Here is a 14,839-nt window from a genome sequence, read left to right as displayed (position 1 = left end):
CACTTTAAGTATTTGTTTAATGTCAAATGCAGAAATAATATTCAGATTCTTGATATAAAAAAAAAAAAAATCAGTTTTTAACTAACTAAAGTAGTTTTCGTAACCAGAATATGAATCTTTGAATCAAAACTTTTTGATTTCAACTTGTTAAATGCATTTTTGTATGAACAACAACTTCTTCTGAAAATGTTTATCTGAATGAAGTTGGAACGGGGCGCAGTCAAGACGTCTCATCAACTTAAAAGAAACCGCTGCAGTTTTATTTTTGGTCCAACTGCCCATCATTTCTCTCTCAGCTCGGAAGTTTTCTAACACAGAGATTACCACGAACATTTAGAGCATGTTCACATTCATTTCCCTGTGCGTCTCCGACAGGAAGCTGCTTCATTAAATGTGGTCAGAACCGACAGTGATGGATATACGACCAAAAATATGAGTTTGTTATAAAAAAAGAAAGAATATTTTCAGGTTTAAAAGTCTGAATAAGGACAATGAAAGATGCCAGGACTGTGAACCTGCAGCAGGACTTGCTGTTTTCAGAGTCTGGTTCTGGTCTCAGAGTCCAGCTGACTGAGAGGGGGTGAAGGGGGGAAGAGAACCCTGTCCTGGGGTGTGGTGGTCCAAACTGTGGAGCTGCAGCGCGTCAGTAAGTCTTCTTAACTGAGCCAAAGCCAGAGAAACCCATCACTGCCGCCATTTCGTCGTCCTCTTCAAAGTCCACGTCCTCCTCTGCACGCCGTTTCCTCTCCTTCTGCTTCTCCTTCTTGTAGGCCTTCGCCTTCTCCTCCTGAAAACACAGAGGACATCGGCCGTCAGGTATGCATCATAAAACCACAACCCCCCCCGGGGCCCTCCACTTCCTGTCCGCTCTTCTCCTCACCTCCTCACGCAGCTCCTTTATTCGCTCCTCAAAGTGGTACTCCTTCTGCTTCTCCTCCATCTTCTTCTTGTTCACCTCAAAACGTTTCTTCACCTGATCCAAAGACGAGCGCTCGACTCGCATCGACATCCCCAGGTTCCTCTGGTCTGCACACACACACACACACACACACACACACAAACGGTTACACAACAACAAACATTGAGCCGATTTATTGTCACTTCATCTTCGTAAACTCACGTTTTTTGCCATTAATGTGATCCAGGAAGTTGATGGAGTCTTTCACGACGCAGTCACAGACGTTACAGTAGTAACTAAAAGAGAAGAAGAATACAGATCGTGAAAATTCCTCCATCTCTACCAAAGACTCCAGTCATTTAACACGATGATTTACTTATTTAAAGTAAGAATTATGTTCAAGGGTTTAGGGTGAGGACGTCACAAAATTTGAAGATCCGTAGTAAAAGTCAAACAAAATCTGGTTCTGGTGTCAGTTTAAAAAAGAGGGGAAAATATCATATTTGGGTTTTATCATGAAACTCTCCTTACCCGCCCATCTCAGCCTGAGGAGTGGTCTTTGTGATGACGATGGTCTTCCCCAGTTTGGACTCAAGATCCACTTTATAGTCTCTGTGGCGCAGGAGCTCCCGCTTGACCGGCGGAGCCGTTTTCCCTAAAGAGAGAGAAAGAGAGAGTGATACCGTTAATATGTCAGTCAAACCACCACCACAATGATAATAAGTGAATAATGTGAATTATAATGACCAATAATTAATTCCCCAAAGTGGTTTTAGTTTCTCAGATGTGGATTTTCAGAATGAATAAACTGTTTCAGGAGTCTCACAATTAATGATGGCCATTTGGACTATGAAAGCTCTAAACCCTAAACGCATCTACTCACCATCTCGCCTCTCTTTGTCTCTCTCCTCAGCGAGTCGTTTCTGAGCAAGGTTTTCATACTCATCTTTGTCCCACTTGCGACGAAAGTCATTCTTACTGGACTACAACAGAAGAAGAAGAAGAAGAAGAAGAAGAAGAAGACAGTATTTAAAGCCAGAGAGGACAAACTTGTGCCTTTGTGGAAAACCAGTGGTGGAAGTACAGTACTTTTTCTAAAATGTCCTTGTGCTCCTTAATATTTCTACTCCACTACATCTCACAGGTAAATATTGTACTTTATACTCCATTACTTAATACTTGCATACAGAAACATAAACCAATTTACATACAAATCCATTAGTACTTATAATCTAGTAAGAGACTTTACTTTGTTCAGGACACACAGGAAACGGTCTATATCGTGATACAAAACATAGCAAAAGACAGACAAATACAAGGCACAACACATACATTAAAAAATTAAAACAGAGTTCAACAATACACAACAGGAGTGTTCAGATATTAGCATATAGACTAAAACTACAATAGTTCCACAATCTCAAAGTGAACCTTACCACACTTATTGCAGGGTTCACTAGTGTTGCAATTCTGCTGTAGAATGACTCAGTTAGTCTACACACATACATCTGTACATGAGATTCCTGAGTACAGCAGGACAGGTGGATACAGCAACACTTACAAACATTTGGCTTGCAGTGCCCCATCGTGGAATTTTAAGAAGTAGCCTCATGCCATCATCATCATATTACTCTCCTTAGAATTGTACTTAATGTCAAAGTCCGAGCCAGACCATTAGTAACTGTTAGCCAGCACTATATGGACAAAGAATCACCAGATCATCTTCGTAAATAATACATATTTTCTAAAATGGGCCATTCTGCATAACACGTGACGTTACTTTTACCTTTGTTACTTTAAGAATATTTTAATGTTAACTTTATACTTTTTAAGACCTCGAGGAGGTTGTTTCAGGGAGATGAATTATGCACAGATGATATTTCTCCAAAACAAATAGATCCGGTGATTGAAACCGGTAACAACACTTGAGATTCAGACGTCCGAGGACTAAAATCGTTCATCCGGTTAAAATAAATAGATTAAACGAAGGTATCTGAATATTTTTTTTCCATAATGAAACGTTATAGTCTTAATGTAATCTGTTTATGTGTTTGTGATTATGCTTTTATTCTGAAGGAATCTGGCCGGAAGTATCATTGTTGTTGCGGTTAGCAGAGCATAGATTAACATTTAGCAGAGTTATTCCGCTTCAGTAGCGCAGCAAACAGTCATACACCAACACACATTAAAAACAAATGATTAAGGAAACATTAGTTTTAAATATTTCATGAAACAGTAATTTTAATTTGAAATAAAACGGTAAACGTTGACATTGTTATCTGGTCTCTAGCATGGTTGTATTAAGAGAACTCTAGCTAGCTGTTAGCCGAGGAGCCGCTTCAAACGTTATTAACACTTTAAACCGAGTCAGCCTGGGGCATTAGCAGCGCTGATAAAAATACACATCCGGACCGAAGTGCAAGTCACGGAAGATTTAAGTCATTTTTACATATTTAACAGACACAAAAACAGATCAGAAACTCACCCCACTGCCGGACGCCATCTTGTTTACCGAGTAACAAAACAGACGGCCTCGCCTGTCGCAGTGTTTTAAAAAGCAAAACACCGCCGCCTGCTGGAGCGGAGACGTATCATAGGCTGTGTTGAATTAATTAATGGATTAGTTATATTAGGACAATATTCATTTAATTAATAAGAGGAATAAGCCACTGGATTTCACTGTTGTTATCTTCTGCGTACAGAGAAACCACATCAATTTAACAGAAATTAGAAAGAAAGAAATTACTTTCCTTTGTAACAAAATACAGTAGGCTACCACAGTAAGCCATTTCATGCTTTATCATCCATTACTGAGCAGAAGATTATATTATTATAACACCACATTGTCATGAAGTCATTTAGGGTGTTCATGGGCATCAACAGTCACACTTAGACATAGACTTAGACTTCTCTTTATTGATCCTTTGGGATGACTCCCGCAGGAAATTGAAGTTCCACAGCATTTTTTTAGCAAGAACAAGAATAAAAAATAATAAAAAACAGTATAAGACAACAAAATCAACAAAATACCATAAAAATTATAACAACTAAAGAACATTTGTCAAATAAACAAAGAAAAGACCATAAATTATTATTAAAGTGTCAGTGTTTAGTCCAGTGTTAAAAATGATTATAATTGACCAGGTGTGAATTTAAGTCCAGGTGTGCATGTATGTATGTAGTATGTATGTATGTATGTATGTTGTATGTATGTATGTATGTTATGTATGTATATATGTATGTATGATGTTGTTTATGTATGTATGTATTTATTGTCCTCTCTGCCCTATTTCCTCCTCCCCCCTAGTGAGGAGTGTATAGTCGGATGGCATGAGGGACAAAGGAGTCCTTGGTCTGTTGTCCGGCACTTGGGAAGGAGCACCTTCCACTGAACCGGCTCCTCTGGGTGCTGATGACGGTGTGCAGGGGTGGGCTGGCATTGTCAGTAATGTCCAGCAGTTTGTCCATGTCCTCCTCTCTGCCACCGTCACCAGTGAGTCCAGCTTCATGCCGACCACAGAGCCGGCCCGCCGGCCCGGCCACTTCCTGAAGTCCCCAATTATTTTATTCAATTAATTTAGTTTGATTTAGTTTTTTGTTGTTGTTGCTTCCAGTTAAAGTCTAAACTCTCAGCATATTCAAGTAACTGTTACACTACTGTCATCCTTCAGCATCCAGAGGCTGCATCTCCATCCTCTGCCGGACCGGAAGCAGTCCAGGTTGGTCTTGGCGTGCAGGCCCCGCCCCCCTCAGGTGCGGCTCATTAAAGAGCTGTGAAAGCGGAACAATGGCGTCTGTCCGTTTGAACTGAAGGCGCCAAACTCATTCTGCAAAAATGTCAACCAGCGAGGTGGAGACGGCAGCACAGAGCCCACTACTTTCCTCCAGGTCTGTAACAACAAGGGGAAACACGTTTCATATTTTTATTGTTTAAATCAGGGAGCTGCACATAGACACGTTCTTTTCACACATAGCCCCAGGTCAACTGACCCGGCAAAGACCCGGATTATAGGCTACCCACAGAATATGTTCGCCAAATCAGTCTTTATTACTTGGAAGGGGAACATTTTCCTCCTTGCGTCAAAATATTTATTTATATTTTAATTGCTTTTTTTTTTTAAATTTATGCTGAGTGATAAACTACCTCTCAGGCTGCCTGATTGGTGGAGGTTATACACAAGCCTAGGGTTAAAAAAAACTCCTCTATACTGCACGTTTCTCAGTTAAATATAATGCTAATCTGTTCTTTTATAGTTTGTTTTTTTCTAAAGGACAGGGCTCTTTGTAGTAAATATAATTTATCATTTGGTATGTTATCAAGTCATAAACTTCTTCTTTTTTTAAATTGCTGCTTAAAACATTTAATTGGCTTATTTGTTTTTCTTTTTTTGATTGGACAATTTATTTGGAATTCCCAATAAAAAAAATATTTGCTAGATTTATATAATAGATAAATGCAAGAAACAATGTTTCATTCACTTAATAAACAAAAACCCTGTTTTAAAAGTAGTCAAGAGAAGGAATGTAACAGTGAAATACCATATAGGCTACTCAAAATGTATTTTAAAATACACAAATTGTGGCTAACGATAATCCTAATAATACAAATCTAAAATTTTAGACTAAATTTAAAAAAAGCGCGAAAGGCTTCTCACTTTGAGGGTGAAGATGCCATGGATATAAAACAATTGTTTTAAATGCAGGACCTTTTCAGTTGTCTACCTCCAAGAATAGTTTATACAAAGACAAAGTTTCATTTCCGGGATTATTCAAATGCCGCTGGAAATTCTGCCGGATATCCGTCACGTTCCGCTTTCTTTGTGTTGGCATTTTAAACTCCAGTTTATTTTTTTTTATTTTTATGTGTAACTCCAGACAGCTAGGCTATCTGTCCAAATGGTGTTTTTTTTAATTTTTAATTTTTGGTAGGCTAATCAAGCTTATATATTTAAAAAAAAAAAAGAAGATGAATATAGCTTGCGTGAAACACTCACAAGGTAAAGTATCGAAGATGCTTTTAATAGTCACTTTTCAGAACATTGTAGTTTCACCACAGCAGACCCACGTCTATAAAATCTGCGGTTGCATAATTGCATGCCTGAGTGTAAGTACAATTGGATTCTCTGAGCATCACGGTTGACTTCTCCTAAGTCCTTTTAAAAATTCTCCTGTCCTTGACCTTTGACCTCATGACATTTTTCAATGTTGGTGGTTTAAGGAAAGAACTAAGGATGTAATCTCTTTGACTATTTGACCACAGCCGTGATATGTTTTATTTTTTTGTCCTCAGCTTCTGTTTCAGTCCGTGGTCATGCGTTTGTGTGAAGGGCTGGTCGGCTGCCGTGTGGAATGGCCTCCCTGACCCACTTCTGCCCGCCTCCAGATGCTCCGCCCCCGAGCCGTGGCTCCTCCCCGGCTGCAGCTCCGTCTACGACAGCTTGGTCAGGTAAGAAACCCACCTGGAGGTCTCTGGATGGAGCTACAAGTTCTGAAGAGCATTTTTGATGATGAAGACAACGACATCTTGAATTTCTGCATTGATCAGCGGTCTGTTTAGAAGTACTCTGATCTTTTACTGAAGTAAGAGCAGTAATACTACAGTGTAGAAATACACTGTAAACAAATTTGGTGATTTAAAATTAACCAGTTCACATCAAAACAGTAGGTCAAATCTCCCACTCATTGATTACTTCTTATTGTACTCTTCCTCCTCCTTCTCTTCATCACAGTAACGTCTCTCCTACACAGTCTCCTGCTGCTGCCAGCAGCCCGCGAGGACGAGAGAGAGCTGCCAACAACAAACCTCGCAGGTCCGACAACTTTGTTTACTTTATTGCAAAGAGCAGAGACTCTCACATGTTTATTTTTGCATCAATTTTAACAGCCTAGATAATTTAAATTACAGACAGAAACTTTAACGCCAACATGCTTCATGTCAGAGCAGCCACGTTGACTCAGTCAATAAAACTTTACTGTGAAGTAAATATGAAGCTGCTTAGCATAAGACAGAAAATTGATAGACTAAATGACATTGAAGTTCAAATCTTTGTTTTTAGAAATTATACAATGTGCACGTAGAAGTACTTTTTTTTTTTTTTTTTTTTTTTAATGAAACTATTATATCCACCCTGTCTACGGTCACGCTAAACTGTCTGTCTTCCTGCAGGCCGTCCATACTGGAGCGTTGTATCCTCAAAGTGTCCACCAGCAGTGTGGCTGTGGGGACGGACGATCTGGACAAGAGGTCAGTACGCTCAGAGTACAGCTGCTCAACAAACGGAAAACGTTTAACCCTTGTGTGTTAGGTGGGACATCTTTCCCTTTTAGTTTTAAATTTAACGTTTTAGCAAGGGGTGAGGTTTTGATTTTCTAGAATTTTATTTTTTGTTCCCATTTAACCCTTTTTTTTTTTTTTTTTTTTTTTTTAAATCCACAGCCTTTACAGAATAAAATCATGCATTCCTTTTATATCAGACTTTTACTTTAGAGCCCTGGCATCAACATTGTAGTTTTTCTATTTTCCACCAGATACATTTTGTCATGTTTGCCCTATGGGTGAATGCATGCTATTTTCCTGGTTTCACTAGCGACTTTGTTAATAGACAAACTATTAGCAGGATTATGGAAAATCTACTGATTTTCATGAAACTTGCAAGGTTGTAGAATAGGCCAAGAAAGGGAAGACGTTGGCGGGGGTCTGTGCTCTCCGAGGACCCTGATACTATAGTATATTTGACGCAAGGCATCAAAATCAATGTTGTTGCCAATCATTGACTTTTTTTTTTTTTTGTCACTTTATTGACTTAATGCATCAACTAATTAACAAATGTCAAAGGTGCAGGGTTGCAGTATTTTATAAAAAATCTAAAATATTCAAACTACAATATGTGAAATTGTAAAGGATGTTTGCTCTATGGTGACTGAGCTACAAGTAATTTTTTTGATCCTTTTTTTTTTATTTCTCAATTTGTTTTTTGGTTGGAGGAAAAAAAAAATATCTGATTTTTATTTAGGTTTTGAGATTTCCGCTTTTTTTTTTTTATTTTTTAAACAAATAAGGTGAATGGAATTTAATTTTACTCCCAGCATTAAAAAAAATAAATAATTTAAAACAAAATCCAACAGCAGCAGGTCTCTCCAGAACTAGTGCCCAACACAGGGCGTTGATGACCTCCATGTTGGCAAGCTTGCGAACGTCTTCTTTGACATTTGGTGGCTGTGACGTTCCAAAATGTCAAGCAGTTAAACATCATGCATACAACTGTGACCAATGTACCCATGGCGCTACTAGTGGTCAAACGCTCCACAGGGTGTCTTTTGTAATTGAACCTATATCTGGTCCCTGCAGGCCCCCTCTCGGTCGTTGCTACCCTCGCGTCCCGGACCCAGCCAACACTGAGACCAACGCTGCAGTTATGAAGCGGCGGCAGAAGCAGATCCAGTACGGCAAAAACACCAGCGGCTACCAGAACTACGTGCAGCAAGTCCCCAAGTGAGGAAAATCCAAAATTTACGTTCATACATCCACTTAGAAATCTTGGGGGTGGGGGGGGCTGCAGAACTTGCCTGAGAATCCAAAGTAATCCTGGGACAGTTTCACACTTTGACTAACTGAAAACAAATGTCGACTAAAATGTGTCCCAAAAAAACCCGGCAGTACCTACCTGTAGCTGACATTACAATTTAATGAGCTTTTACAGAGTCTTGATCTGATTTTTATTTGTCATTTTGGTTCACTAACGAGCCTACATGTTGGCATCTAACAGATTAGCGATGGCATTTTTGACTTTCACACAGAGCAGATAAAATGCAGCGGAGGGAAACATGATTAAGTTACTAAGAGAAACGTATAATCTGACTATGTAGTACCTGCTCTTTAAAATCTGACCACTCTTCCTTAGACATATGAGGGATCCTAAGCTCCACCCGTCCACTCCCAATAAGTACAGGAAGTACAGCCGGCGCTCCTGGGACATGCAGGTGCGTCTGTGGAGGCGAGCTCTGCACCTGTGGGACCCTCCGACTGACAACCAGCCGGATGGCGCTGACACACAGGACCCGGTGGAGCAACTGTGGGTGGAAGGAATGTCTGGACTAGAGCTGCAACTAATTAGTTTTTGTGATTTATTTATTGAATTAATGAATCAGAAGTTAGGGATGTTGTGATTGACTTTTAGTATTTTAAGGGGAAAAATTTACTTAGAAACTTTTTTTATTTTTTTATGATGACTCTTCGTAGTTAGTTGAGCTCCGTTTGCCATTTTTATTTCAGGCAAAGCCAGCTGGCGAAGATGACCTCTGACCTGTGTGAGGATGGAGGAGACAAACAGAGAGAGAAGGAGACTCCAGCAGCCTCTAAAGCCTCCTTTGTGTGTCCTCTATCTGCCATGATGTCACGGGATGGCCCTGGAACCTGGAACGTCCCGCTCTCTCCGGTAACGGCTCAACAGCCGGATTAATATATTATCTTTTAAAAACTGTGTGGATTTTAAAAATGCTGAGGTCCTAAAGGCCAACTTAACCTTTGTATAGAGTTAGTTGTTTTTTAGGGGAAAACGTTGGATGCTTTGCACATCTCTAACAGCAAAGACATGGGGGAAACTTGTGCAATGCTGTTTTTGTCCTGTCAGGAGGCAGAGATGAATCACAGGACTCTTCGCTCTCCTCCCGGCCTGAGCTACTCCTTCAGCAATCGGCTGCCCACTAATGACAGCATGACCGACTGGCTCCGCCTCCTGCTGGAGGCCGACAACGGCCAAGGTGAGAAACTATTCTGATATTTTACTTTGTAAAAGTAGTAATACTACTGTGTAGTAAGTTAAAAGTCCTGCACTCCAAATCTTACTAAAGTAAAAGTACTAGCATCAAAATATGACTAACCGAACCAAAAGTATCAATTATGCAGGAGAATATATGTAGTATTAATAATTTATTGAAGGGTTGTGTTCATCACTTTGTACAGCTTTAATAGAGGTACAAACTTGAGGTAGTAGAGGAACTTAAGTACAGTACTTGACTAAACGTACTAGTTTAGAGGAAACTCAAAGTGTAATGGTAAAAGTGACCTTTTCAGGATTTCTGTAGAAATCCAAGAATATTCCATGGAACAAAAACTTTACCATCAGTCTTGAAACGGAACAACATGAAACTTGCTCAACTAACCTCATTAATAAAACGGCTATAAGTCTTTTTCTTTTTTAAATCCGTGAAGAGTAATTGCAGTGATAAACTTTTTGTTCAGGCCTCTCAAAGATTTACAAGTTAACTGAAGTTTGAAACTGGTTAGAGCAGTAAGATATTGCCACTGAGTCTTTGGGGAACTAAAGATTTCTTAGCTATAGAAGCTCTGAGAAATTCTGTAAAAATGTTAAACCCAAAGTTCCGGACAATTTCTATTTTATTTTTTCTGCCCTATTTCTTGCATTTCATCTCTTGACTAGTTTAATTTATTCCATATTTGTGTTCTGGTAGATTTTGGCTCTGATGACCAGCAGGTTCCTGTTTTCTCTGACCAGCTCTTGTGGAATCCATACTGAGAAGTCCCTGGATCTCCACTTGTCTGAAACAAGTGAGGTGTAGTTGTCCTGTCAACTCCTAGATTTATCGTTGCGATAACTCGATGGGATGTTGTCGATCCTGAATGTGTTGGAGTAAAGTTTGTTTCCAGTACATTTGTCTTTTTAAGATGGTTGAAGATTTACTATAACGACAGCAGGGATGTGATTGATCCTTGATCCCGAGTTACATCCGCCCCTCCACGAGGAGGGCTGCAACCTGAAGAGAACTGAGATGAACCACCCTCCTCTCAGCTGAACACTTTGACCTGAGCATGGTACTTTAATTTGCACTTTCTGTATTTCTGTTGAACTGCATCAGATGGAGCACTCCCCACCTTGATCATGTTTTAGAGTCCTGCACTGATGGGAAAAGCTGCTATATTCTTTTTTTTGTTTTTGTTGGTACTTTACTCACATTAACTTTATTACTCCTATTTGGCGTCACTTTATTGCCTCTCTACAGGCTGTTGTCTTTGTCCTACTGTCACCTTCATGCTCTGTCTAGATCAGCAGCTCCTTTCTCTACCTCCCATGTTTTTTCTAAAAAACAAACCTTGATTAATGGAGGGGAAAACGGCTGTCACTTTGTGTTGTGAGTTCTTTTACTTTTTGTGTTTCCCAATTTGTCATTTAATGCTGCTTGAATATCGAGAGCAAAGCTGAAATATGTGATTAATAAAGATGTAAATAAAGTGTTATAAATTCACAGGCTGACCTGTTTTTCTTCTAAAATATGTATTGTCTTCATTGGACAGTATATCAGGGGGGGGGGGGGTGGGGGGGGGGGGGGGGGGGGGGGGGGCCTATTTGTGTCCAGGGGACCATTGTTCTCTCTATGGCTGTAGGATATTAGTTACAAATGGCAGCCGTTTAACATTCAATTAGACTATTTGAAATTATTTATTACAGTGAATAAACAATATAACTTATAAAATGTAAAGTTTATTGCCAACAACCAGGACTTTGAACTTGTCTTGAAATCTTTACGATTTTACAAATGTGCATCCCTTTTAAAAACCGAACGTTTAAAGTACTCAACGTTGCAAAATTAGTTCTTTTCTTTTATATCTAATTACACACCCTTTCTGGGGGGAAAAAAATAAATAAAATCAGGCCATACAGAGTGGTGGTGGGGGGGGAAACGTGAGTGATATGCAGCACTTTTTAAAACTATGCTCAAATGGTGCTATTCAAATGCTCTTCAACTCTTAACTAATGCAAGCAGTTGATCAGTCTAGGTTAAGTTAGTCGTGCTCTGCAGAGGATGGATGTGTTTTCGTCCACACGGTGTGCTGCTGTAGCCGGACAGCATCAGTCTGATCTGACGGTGAATTTGTTTCTGTGTTTGTCCTTTAACTGCAGCGTTCACGGTTCCATCTCCTAAACAATCTGGATGATTTAATAGTAACAGCAGAACTGACTTGGCAGGCAAAACAGACCGCAGATCTGCTGTAAACAAGCTTCTCTGATCAGGCTTTAAACTACAACTCCCATCATCCAGCATTCCGGTTCTCTTCTGACACTTACTGAATCTTATTTATGTTGTGTTTTAATTTTAATAATTCGTTGTTAGTTGGAGTGATGTGAATTAAAAAAAGAATATAAATATGTGGCAGGTGCTGGTGCGGGGTGATGAGTAGCACCGCCCCTCCTCCTCTTGCCTGGCACCGTAAATGTTATTTATGAATGCCTACCGCTCACGGGCGTGTGCACGCAGATTCGTTATTATGTTGTAATAATTACAAGACATTGGACATTGATTACCGCCGATGTTTAGGTTTATCCCGGAACCCGTTGTGCTCGCGGTGTGTGGTTAAATCCTGACTTTAATTCATTGTGGTCGGTTTGGTGCTGACAGCGGCGGCGGCAGACGGAGCGGTGCTCTTTAATAATACTGGGTCAATACACCGAGTCCGCCGCTGTCTGCCAGCCCGCTGCACCCACCAGAGCCGCTTCACCCCGTCACCCGGAGGTGCAGCCCGATAAGGTAAGCATGCCAGCCGACTGAGCGTGAGAAAAATGATCGCTTGTTTGGTGGTTCTCTAGTAGCTAGCTATTCAGGGCTGCTCCATCCCGCAGCATCCCGCCGTGTTTTCCTCCTCACATGCTGCTCGGAGAGCTCATAGGCCGTCCAGACGTTAATAACATCCCCGTTATTATTATTGTTAGCTGCCGCTGATTCTGGATGTGAATTAGCCTGTGAGGCAGTCAGGTTTATTCAGAAATAACCTCTCTCAGCTAAGTGCTGGAGGTAGGACGAGATACGACAACGTCCCGTCTGATAGTTACTGGGTATGTTTGTGAAATCACCGCCGCTAACGCTGCTAACCCTGGGCAGGTCAGTTAGCTCCCGTTAGCTAGCTGCTGCCCCTGGATGCAGCCAGGCGGCCAGCGTAGCTCCCTGTTAGCCCCGCAGACCCACGGTGCAGACCAGACTGAGCCCCGGGAGTGAGTGAGGCTGTGGCAGGCACACATTCCTCCGTCAGCCGATATGTTTCAGCGAGCAAAATGGCTGAATTTGTTGTGCCGACCTTGAAAGTAATAACGAGATGACATATTATTTATAGCAAGCTAACTGTTCAGGTGAACTGCACGGCAGCGCGAGCTTGCTCGGTGATGTAACCTTCTGCATTAACATCATACATGTGAATTATTTTAAAAAAAATCCACACGAAGTTTATGTGAAAAAAAAAAAATAATGACATCCCCACATTTATTCTGCACTCAAACCGCTATATCGGTGTTTTAGCATCCTTCATTGAAAACAATGGGATCTGTTAGCCACAAGCTAGCAGCAGCCTGAGATGCCCAGCGGCCTCAGCCAGTCCGGCATCAGAGAGGCGGCTCTGCTCATGCTGCACAATGGCCTCCACTGCCAGAGTCAGCTTGTCATCACCAAACACTGCTACTATTTTAATCACAACCCAGTAACACCAGTAACTCCAGACACTGGAACCAACATCAGGAGTTCAAAGTCCCTGAAAGTGCAGTCAGGATCTCAACTGTTTGTGGCACCTGACCTCATTTGGACCAGGAGGCAAAACTCCATCAGTTCATGTGTTGACATGTTGTATCGTATTTCAGAGAGGGGATCAGTTAGAAATAGTGGGTGGAATATTTCCTATTATCTATATGATATAAAGATATTCTTTTTTCAATTCTCTAGGAATCAATATGTACATATACATATGTTATGAATATTTCATATTATATTCAAAGCATACTAACAGCACAGGACATCTGATAAACTCTACAATTAACCCAAACAGTGAACACAATAACTGCAGAACGTTTGTGTTAAACGAGCGATTTAGATGAATTTAGAGCAGATTGTTTCCAGTGAATGTTGAATCAGAGAAATTAGTTTTTTGGACCTTTTTAATACAATTCTCAATTATGTACCCTTTTTTGACAAGTTCAGTGTTTTCTTTTTCCTCACACTTGGTGGTTGTTTTAACGTCATACTTTTCACATGCATGAGGCTGATATGCAGAGAGGGAAGGCTTTGTGAAATATTGCTATGTGTTCAGGTTTATTTCAAGTCAATCCGTTCAGGTCACGTTCAGGTCAATTCGTACGGAGCCCCAGACATGATGTCCATAAAAAAATTAATTACGTGACCAAAAAATGCTTTTTTTGTGGCCACAAAATAGTATTTTGATGATAACAACGTAGCCTATAACTATAAGGTGACCTCTGAGGTACTGGCTCTGTGATGACCATAAATAAGAAAACGTGTCATTATTAGTGTGAAGGGATGACATAACTCCCCCAAACAATATTTTGAAGTTTAACTCCTTTATTAAGCAGTTATAGTGGGGTCACATAATCTGACAATTTACCCAATGTTCTGGTCCATTACATGTTTATTTTCTTTACAGTAGAATATGATTATTTTAAGTTTTAAATGTAAATCTAGTGTAAGGTTTTAGGTAGGTTATTACAAATGTAACTCGTGCATACAGTCACAAAGAAATACATGTTTAGAAACATTTCCGATTAAATGTACCTTAATATATTTTATTCGCGTATATTGAAATAAACATATGTTACTATGCCTGAGGTGGTTAATATGGTCACCAGTGGTTTACTCTTTCTCCTTAGGAAGCAATAACAAAGTGCAAATAATCATACAGCTTTCACCCGTGGATGTAATCTATCGATGTTTACACCGTTTGCGTAGACGGTTTTCTTCGCCCTCCCTTGTCTACCACACACGGGCAAACGATGTGCAGCAGCGCCCTCTGCGGTCACAGTTTCTGATAGGTCACAGATTTTGGTGCAACATCGGCATCTGGGCTCTCAATATTCCGTTTAAATGCCTCTTGGTAATAACAATTCCTTACAATGCCAGGTTTTTAGAATGTCTTTGTAACTCATTCCC

The 14,839-nt window shown here is 40.3% G+C and overlaps 3 protein-coding genes across 6 annotated transcripts in view; 2 read left to right on the top strand and 1 right to left on the bottom strand.

Annotated features, from left to right (window-relative positions):
• Window positions 1-233: 233 nt before the first annotated feature.
• zmat2 (zinc finger, matrin-type 2) lies at window positions 234-3,472 on the bottom strand. Of its 2 annotated transcripts, XM_032533697.1 has the most exons (7): window positions 3,384-3,472; window positions 1,782-1,881; window positions 1,430-1,553; window positions 1,121-1,194; window positions 881-1,026; window positions 616-787; window positions 234-583 (listed from the first exon to the last, which is right to left on the bottom strand). In XM_032533697.1, the coding sequence occupies exons 1-6, from the start codon at window positions 3,399-3,401 to the stop codon at window positions 644-646; spliced, it is 606 nt and encodes a 201-aa protein (XP_032389588.1). In that variant the 5' UTR covers window positions 3,402-3,472; the 3' UTR covers window positions 234-583; window positions 616-643. The 2 variants fall into 2 exon arrangements, with proteins under 2 accessions (XP_032389588.1, XP_032389587.1); XM_032533696.1 differs by having other exon boundaries at window positions 234-787.
• A 1,156-nt stretch (window positions 3,473-4,628) lies between these two features.
• On the top strand, window positions 4,629-11,161 carry slbp2 (stem-loop binding protein 2). 3 transcript variants are annotated; one of them, XM_032533694.1, is made up of 9 exons: window positions 4,629-4,786; window positions 6,201-6,344; window positions 6,628-6,708; window positions 7,065-7,142; window positions 8,247-8,390; window positions 8,800-8,970; window positions 9,171-9,333; window positions 9,529-9,658; window positions 10,370-10,471. In XM_032533694.1, the coding sequence occupies exons 1-9, from the start codon at window positions 4,734-4,736 to the stop codon at window positions 10,432-10,434; spliced, it is 1,029 nt and encodes a 342-aa protein (XP_032389585.1). In that variant the 5' UTR covers window positions 4,629-4,733; the 3' UTR covers window positions 10,435-10,471. The 3 variants fall into 3 exon arrangements, with proteins under 3 accessions (XP_032389585.1, XP_032389586.1, XP_032389583.1); XM_032533692.1 differs by having other exon boundaries at window positions 4,632-4,786; window positions 6,189-6,344; window positions 10,370-11,161; XM_032533695.1 differs by lacking the exon at window positions 10,370-10,471 and having other exon boundaries at window positions 6,189-6,344; window positions 9,488-9,628.
• A 941-nt stretch (window positions 11,162-12,102) lies between these two features.
• Window positions 12,103-14,839, top strand: part of fam53c (family with sequence similarity 53 member C) — a 10,239-nt gene continuing 7,502 nt past the window's right edge. The window contains exon 1 of the mRNA XM_032533400.1: window positions 12,103-12,442. The gene's annotated coding sequence lies outside the window, so the exon portion shown is untranslated. The remainder of the gene's footprint in view (window positions 12,443-14,839) is intronic.

This window comes from Etheostoma spectabile, chromosome 13 (genome assembly GCF_008692095.1).
Source record: "Etheostoma spectabile isolate EspeVRDwgs_2016 chromosome 13, UIUC_Espe_1.0, whole genome shotgun sequence".
NCBI classification, from domain to species: Eukaryota; Metazoa; Chordata; class Actinopteri; order Perciformes; family Percidae; genus Etheostoma; species Etheostoma spectabile.
The sequence above is the reverse complement of the archived record's forward strand: the minus strand, read 5'-3'. Positions and strand labels throughout refer to the sequence as shown.

Excerpts from the sequence above, each read along its gene's own strand:
- zmat2 (XM_032533696.1), bottom strand. Across the intron at positions 1,554-1,781 it reads AGACAAAGAGAGGCGAGATG|GGAAAACGGCTCCGCCGGTC; the intron begins GTGAGTAGATGC and ends CTCTCTCTTTAG. Across the intron at positions 1,195-1,429 it reads CCTCAGGCTGAGATGGGCGG|TTACTACTGTAACGTCTGTG; the intron begins GTAAGGAGAGTT and ends CTTCTCTTTTAG.
- slbp2 (XM_032533692.1), top strand. The coding sequence starts at position 4,734 with ATGTCAACCAGCGAGGTGGAGACGGCAGCACAGAGCCCACTACTTTCC. Across the intron at positions 6,709-7,064 it reads GCCAACAACAAACCTCGCAG|GCCGTCCATACTGGAGCGTT; the intron begins GTCCGACAACTT and ends GTCTTCCTGCAG. Across the intron at positions 7,143-8,246 it reads ACGGACGATCTGGACAAGAG|GCCCCCTCTCGGTCGTTGCT; the intron begins GTCAGTACGCTC and ends TGGTCCCTGCAG.